This window comes from Pomacea canaliculata, linkage group LG3 (assembly GCF_003073045.1).
Source record: "Pomacea canaliculata isolate SZHN2017 linkage group LG3, ASM307304v1, whole genome shotgun sequence".
In the NCBI taxonomy this organism is placed as follows: domain Eukaryota; kingdom Metazoa; phylum Mollusca; class Gastropoda; order Architaenioglossa; family Ampullariidae; genus Pomacea; species Pomacea canaliculata.
In genome coordinates this window covers 35,335,093-35,342,322 of record NC_037592.1, presented here as the reverse complement: position 1 = coordinate 35,342,322, position 7,230 = coordinate 35,335,093, and the positions used below count along the sequence as shown (strand labels likewise).

General features: G+C 36.3%; 2 protein-coding genes across 2 annotated transcripts; both read right to left on the bottom strand.

The window, feature by feature from the left end:
* Window positions 1-355: 355 nt before the first annotated feature.
* Window positions 356-3,014, bottom strand: LOC112560084 (60S ribosomal protein L31-like). Its single transcript, XM_025231657.1, has 5 exons — window positions 2,957-3,014; window positions 2,587-2,684; window positions 1,914-2,039; window positions 1,613-1,725; window positions 356-439 (listed from the first exon to the last, which is right to left on the bottom strand). Exons 2-5 carry the CDS (start codon window positions 2,682-2,684, stop codon window positions 408-410), a joined length of 369 nt encoding a protein of 122 aa, XP_025087442.1. The 5' UTR covers window positions 2,957-3,014; the 3' UTR covers window positions 356-407.
* Window positions 3,015-5,029: 2,015 nt separating this feature from the next.
* LOC112560083 (CREB-binding protein-like) lies at window positions 5,030-6,858 on the bottom strand. Its single transcript, XM_025231656.1, has 2 exons — window positions 6,837-6,858; window positions 5,030-6,567 (listed from the first exon to the last, which is right to left on the bottom strand). The coding sequence occupies exon 2, from the start codon at window positions 6,513-6,515 to the stop codon at window positions 6,042-6,044; it is 474 nt and encodes a 157-aa protein (XP_025087441.1). The 5' UTR covers window positions 6,516-6,567; window positions 6,837-6,858; the 3' UTR covers window positions 5,030-6,041.
* Window positions 6,859-7,230: the final 372 nt, after the last annotated feature.

Here is a 7,230-nt window from a genome sequence, read left to right as displayed (position 1 = left end):
CCATTATACTTTGTTAAAACCTATAATAAGATGCCTTGCATCTTTCATAGATTTGTTTTAAATCATTTTGTTTCAACTTACACTTCTCAGTGAGATCAGAAAGAGAATGGAAAACTATAAAAAAACTTTCTTTGCACCCTTTCAAAACCTATTTAGAATATTCATAAAGGTAGCAAGCTCTGCACAGCTTTTCCTATAGTGAACCTTCTGTCGTGTTTCCTTGCATTGTACTAATAGCTGAACAATATACAACCTTTCTTCAGCATTTATCTCAAAATGAATTAGAAAAAAATTAAAACCATTTTGCTCATCTTTCATTCTCGTCACAATCACAAGCAAACGACAAACACCCAACTTAATCTCCAACTTTATTAGACACATTCTGCGTTCGCTGCCTAGTTTTTCTGTTACTCGTTGTCCACATTGAGTGTCTGCTTGCCTGAAAAAGAATTTAATTATCATTTACAACATGGGATGTAACACTAGCAATGACTTGTGTATCAAATATGTGATAAAAAGCAATTTAATACAACCTGCAATCTCTAGATTAAAAAGATTTCTACTAATATATTTGGTGCTTGTTAAAAACATCTTATAACAGGGTTCCCAGGGACAGGGATGGTGCCAAGTAAGGACTTATAAGGACTTTCATGCATTCCTAAGGACCTAAGTGAGTCATCAATGCTCAAGTTTTTCTCTTGTATGGTCGGAAAGATGAATTATTTATGAATCTGTGGTCTTCTCTATGTTCTCAAATACATGTATTTCTAGTAATAAATAATCAAAGAGTTAATTTTGATGCCTGTCTGCATATTTAGATTAGATAACTTAAAAGTGCCTTAGCACGTGCTGATAACATACACCGTTAATGTTCCAAGTTTCCTAGAAATCTAAGTAATAATAATTGCAAAACCTGAAAGCCATTTTTTGGTGTAATACAAAAGTCAGTTCATGTCTCTGTCTCGCACACGCACTCTAATGGGAAGAGAGAGAGAAATAGAGCTATGCACAGTAGTACCAAAAGATCAAGGTTCAAGAAAGACTAAGTTTCTAAAGACCTTTTGAAAAAAGAGTGTTTTTTGCGAATACGGAAGGGCAACTAGTGTTGTACAGATGTGTAGACCAAACATGCAGCGAAAAATCGTCGGTATTTTGCAACAAAGTCGACTCCGAAAATAAATTTGTGGTAATATTTTATCGATATAAGGACTTGTAAGGGTCACAGAGAAAATGTAAGGACCTGTGGAGAATTTGTAAGGACCGCATGGCAAATATAAAGACTTATAAGGCCTTACGGCGAAAATTTAATATGTAAGGACTTGTAAGGACCTGGGAACCCTGTATAAAGGACAAGCCTGAAACGGCACAAAGTGACCTGCTAAAATTGTTAACATTTTACCAGAATACCACTACAAGAAGATCAAATTATACTGCACAAAGTTACAGGGAAGGAGATTAAAAAACATGTTCGTGGCAAGTTCAGCATGATAAATCATATGCTACCCTGCTACCAGTGAAACAATATGCTTCAACAGAACACTGTTCCCAACATAATCAAAATTGCTCCCTTACTCTATGACAAAGAATGCTATAGCCTCCCCTAAATACTTACCTTTAAAGTCAGGGCATGCAACAAATGTAACAAGTGTGTAAAGCCTGTGGACAGAGTCTTCGTCTTCATTTCTTTTGCGAGCAAGGCGAACCCGCACCCTATGAGGGACGTGTCTGGAAATAAGGAAACCAACACAAATTTATTCTCCACAAGTGCTTCTAAATAAAAGGTTATGGGTTAAATGCAATGAAAGCATTTCCAAAAAAATGTTAAAATTTCAAACAAGTTTTAATTTGCCTTTATGGAATGTTTCACAATGGACATTAAAAAATATGTAAGTGTGGTAATAAGGACTACTCACCGGATACCTTGAGACCACAGATGTTTATTCAGTCGAATATCTATCCTCACATCTGGTGTACCCATCATCTTTTCTGCAAACTTGCGAATTTCTTTGATAGCACGAGGTGCCCTCTTCTTGAATCCACTGTCAAAAAAATCAAAATACAGTTTAAAAACCCTGAAATTTTTCTATTTGTGATGATGACGTACACTATACATTGTCTACACAACTACAAATGTCCAATTGCTAGGTATATTTTGTTCATTAGCCTTCTGGATTTGCATCAATTGCAATAGTTTAAGGCAATCACGTTTTCTCTGAGGAATATATCTACGCAGTTTCTTACTGATAAAATCTTTTTAATGTACAATACACCATCTAACCTTAAACATTCATTAGCTCTAGTTCTGCAGACCTTTCAAAAAAGTGGGGTAAGGAGCGAAGGGGATACATAAACACCTATGTCACAACCGTAAATTTCAGCAACAAACTATACATCCTAATAACATTCACAACAAAAGCCAACTGAGGAATGGAGTATTTACGTTGGCACTCAGCTGACTTGAGATAATAAATTCGATAATCAATAGCAAGATTAAGTATTTTAGATTGCAAAGCGATGCGTGTTTCGAATTTTAATAGATCTAGTTCTCAATCACCGAGAAGACTATTTGTTCTTGTTTGTACTTACATTCCATGGATGCGTTTGTGCAAATTTATAGTGCACTCTTTTGTTATCACCTCATTGGTGACAGCTTTCTTGTTTTCACGGCGTCTTGGAGGTGCCATCTAGATCAGATAAAATACTTTTTTTTTTCAGTAAATATTACCAACGTCATACGAATGTTACTAGCACCCGATGTTGCTGGTATATGGACACGAACCATAAATTGTCCACATTCGAGCCATCTAATAGTCTTCATCTTAAGTTATTTCTCTCTGATATCCGACCACAATATTAAAAATTGAATTTTGTAAAGAACTATTTTAAGTATTAAGCATTGATGTTTTTAAGTAACATAGATTATACACGATTTTAGTTGTCAAGCATGATACCTAACCCTTTTTAGCGGAAGTGGCTGTAGAGAAAGGAACTGGAAAGGATTGTGGGAGGGGAAGGATAAGTCAAAGGGACGTAACTCAAAAGTGGAATTATTTTTAGAAAATTACTAATCGCGTTCGAGAGGGCATGTCTAACTCATGGTCTTTTAAAAAAAAACTTGTTTGTTCATATTTTGAATGTTTATCTTTAGACTTAAGGCAATACTGTTCGGAAGCCCACTAGAAGTGTGAGAAAGGTAAAGTAAAATAATCGTAGTAGACCCTAAGTGCATGTATGTAAATTCTAGTTGCTCACCCAGGCTCTTATTATTTTATTGTTGTTGTAAATTTAAATACATTATCGGAATGAGAAAAAAAATGGCGAATGAGAGAAAAAGCAACATGCAAGAATACCTTAAATGAAGAAAAATACCGATTATATAACAGTGTTTATTAAACCATCTTGATAACAAGAGGATAAAAAGTTAAAATACATGTAACACATGGTAAAAGCACAATTTATACTAAGACTGCCTAATGTAAAGATAATGTCTAGAAAGTCTGGTTCCCAAATCAGAGAAAAGACTTCTGTTTCAGCACCATTGTAAAAGTAATTTTTCTTCAGATATATAGATTGCATCCAAATTTTTTAAAACTGAATTGTGCATAGGGTAAAATTCAGGGCTTCTGCTTACGCAAAAAAATTGCGTACAGTACGGATTAAAAGTTCGGACGACCCCTTCAATTTTCGTAACCAAGGCAAATGACAGGGGTTCCATTCAGAGTATTATGGGCGAAGAAAACAACAGGATTACTATGCATTGTTTTCTTAATCTAATCTGAAGCAAATAATCTACCATCTCAGACAAACATACAGAAAGTGGAAAGACCAGACTGCAATATTCTTAGTTGCCATTGCAACATAAATCAGCAAGCCAGCTGTAGTATCAACTGTCACTGAGTGTAATGTTTGTTGAAAAATTAATTATTCATGACATTGCATTTCCAAGTAAACAAAGTACAGGGTGGGACATAAGTTGTGCACCAAAGAAATATGTTAAGTGTGATGTGAAACAATGTAAAATCAGCAGGGTAAAATATCTTTTCCTTTCCTTGTGTATCACATTTTTGTGAACAGTGAAGTTAATAAACAAAACTGTCATTATTCACACGAAAACCCGCATTGGATGGATCCTACTAAAGAGCACTCATGTCCAAAAGTGGAAGTTGTGGTGCGGACTTTGGAGACATTGTTTTGGGCCCGTTCTTTTTCAACGAGACAAGGACCAGCGATGTGTACTTGAAAAATGGTACAAAATGATCTCATGCCACAGCTGGAGCGCATCGGTGAAGGAAAACCGCTTTGGTTTATGCATGATGGTGCCCCATTCATTATTTGACGATTGTATGAAATTGGGGTAATGGCAATTTTGAAATTGGATTGGGTGAGGAGGCACCGTAGAATGGGCAACCAAGGGTCCCCTGACTTGACCCCAATGGATTTTTATTTTTGGTGCCACCTCAAATAAATAATCTACTCTATACAAGAATTGCAGATGTCAACCATCTTCACCAGCAGATAATTCGTGGGTGCAATCACATAGATGGAAACAGCGACTTACTTGATAAAGTTTATGGAAATTTTGAACATCGACTGGAATTGTGCATCAACGTCAATGGCGAGCATTTTGAGCATTTTGATTGTACCAGAATGTACAACGTGTTTCTTAGTGCATTACTTAAGCTTGGTTTTAATAAAATAATGTTTATAATCAGAATTGTTTTAAAGGCTTTGGTGCGCAACTTATGGACCACACTGTATATAACAAGCATAGATGTTTCTAATTTACACATGAAAGGTTATTTAATGTTTTATGTGTTCAGTAGTCAAAGATAATGGACCTTTTGAATGTATACCACTTCACCTTCAATCAAGACAAGTGGCTTTCCAATAACAAATAGACTGATATAATATCTGAATAATTTGTTAGCAAAATCTATAACCAAAAACCATCACACCAGACTTCTGCTGCCAGTGTACATAAAATCCCACCATTTCATATTAAGTTGCACATATGATGCAGTTTTTAAAAAAAAAATAGTTCATTGAAAGTGCATTAGGCAGTATTCTAGTAGTAAAGTATGAAGGCAATGTTACTGAACACTTTATACTCTCATGTTTCTTTAAAAAATATATACTTAATATAGATATATGTGTGTGTTTTCTTTACACTTAATATACATACCCATGCAAACTTTTTCTGTTTATGCAAGAGCAGGATTTCTCAGATAATAATACTCAGATGAACTTCACAACCTTTAAAGAGCATCACCACCAACAATCTTCATTTATAGAGCATGCTGCATCTGATTACAAAGTCCCTAATTTTATGTGACACTATGCTGCTTGAGCTTTTACAGCACAAGCTGCTCGAATGTCTTTAATGTGATTACATAGTTCATCAGAAATTAAAAAAAAAAAGCCTTTTCAAACTACCTAAAAACAACAGAAAATAAAAATACAAAAAAAGGAAGACATTCAAAGGACAAAAAAGAGACATGGTAAGAATAACGAAAAAATTGAAAATAAACTATATTTAACGTGTTCGGCACCTCATATTTTCACAGATAATAACCTATCACAATCGTCGCAGACCTTTTCTAAAAAAATCCATGTCTCTCCATTGGTTAAACAGACTTTCCTCGGCAAAAGGCCAACATTGAATTTTATTTTGTTTTTGCATTCCTCTAATTTTCCTATGGTCATGCAGGAAATAGCAGACTACCGCACTGTTCTTTTACATAATCTTTAATTCTCATGGACTATTTTCCTCTTGTTCACAAATGAATGCCACTCGAAGTATATTGTTTGGCGTTGCAATAGATTGCTTCCCTTACTTTGTCGTCGCTGTCAAATATGTCCATCAACAAAATTAGATTCTTTACTTCGCTAGCAGCTGCCATTTCAAAGGAGCCAACAGTGAACGAAGGGTTTCACACGGTCTTACAGGCGAGAGTGAGCACCCATGGTGGGCGCCCGCTTTGTGGAACGCAGGACTGGTGTCACCTTACCTACCACACTTATTGATTGTTGTGTAGTGCAGATCACTGTGGTGAGGGCTGTGAGGTAGCATCAGCCTCTCCTCCCCCAATGCCATTGCTGACTATGTTGCTTGAAGTAACATCCGGCGAGGTCATGACAGCCATGCGACGGCGCAGCATCTGGGCCTGGTGCAAACACTGTTGAAGTTCCGGCTGGCGCAACTTGTGTTTTAGTTGTTGACAGAAGGGGACCATGCATTTATACTCTGTGCAGCGCTTGGCGTGATAGCAGCAAAGGGCTATCAGCTGTTTGCAGATGGGGCATCCACCATTTGCTTTGCGCCTGCAACTCTTTGTATGAGCAAGCACACGCTTCATCTTTGCACAGGAATGCAGATGGCAATTTGCGCCTCTGCACTGGTAAGTATGCTCCAACATCTGAATACACCTCTGGATGCATTTGCGATAATATTCTGAAGGGTTTTCCTGTTTGTCTGCACCTGAGTTATCATTGATGCCAAGTCCCAATTTTTCCATTTTGTGTTGATGGTTTTCTTTTTTTGTTACATGGAACACAAAGGTGGAAGTCCTGAAAAACAACCATAAGGACATATTAATTTATAAAAAAACAAACTTGTAAAATCTTTCTCCTGCATGAATAAAAGTTGATAAAGTTTAACAAAAAATTACACCTTTTAATTTAGAATTTGTAAAACCCTTTTTTAAAAATAAAAAAACATGGTAATAGGGAGGATAAGTAGAAACAAATGTCATACAAACATAACAGGAGCATTGCAAACACAATATGCGCATAGCAAACATAATATGAGCATAACACAACATAATTACGAGACATACCCATACAAGACATTTATCACACATGCACACCCACACCTTCTCTCCCATACATGTGAACCCTCTTATGGAAGAAGCGGTTTCGAAGGACTTGTCAAGCATGAAACTAATCCTTTTAGCGGAAGTGCCGAAGAGAAGAACTAGATAGGATTGTGGGAGGGGTAGATAAGTCAAAGGGACGCAACTCAAAAGTGGAAATATTTTTGCATAAACTGCAAATCGCGTTCTAGATGTGGGCATGTCTTACTCGTGGACTTTTAAAATAGGACTTGTTTGTTCATATTTTGAATGTTTATCTTAAGACTTGAAGGCAATACTGTTCTGAAGCTCACTCGAAGTGTGAGAGAGGGAAAGTAAAATAATCGTAGTAGACCCTAAGTGTATGTAAATTCTAGTT

Bases quoted from the DNA above. Each gene is read 5' to 3' on its own strand.
- LOC112560084 (XM_025231657.1), bottom strand. From the start codon at position 2,684: ATGGCACCTCCAAGACGCCGTGAAAACAAGAAAGCTGTCACCAATGAG. The intron at 2,040-2,586 runs GTAAGTACAAAC...TTTTTTTGACAG, and splicing joins CACAAACGCATCCATGGAAT to TGGATTCAAGAAGAGGGCAC. The intron at 1,726-1,913 runs GTGAGTAGTCCT...CCTTATTTCCAG, and splicing joins CTGTGGTCTCAAGGTATCCG to ACACGTCCCTCATAGGGTGC.
- LOC112560083 (XM_025231656.1), bottom strand. From the start codon at position 6,515: ATGGAAAAATTGGGACTTGGCATCAATGATAACTCAGGTGCAGACAAA.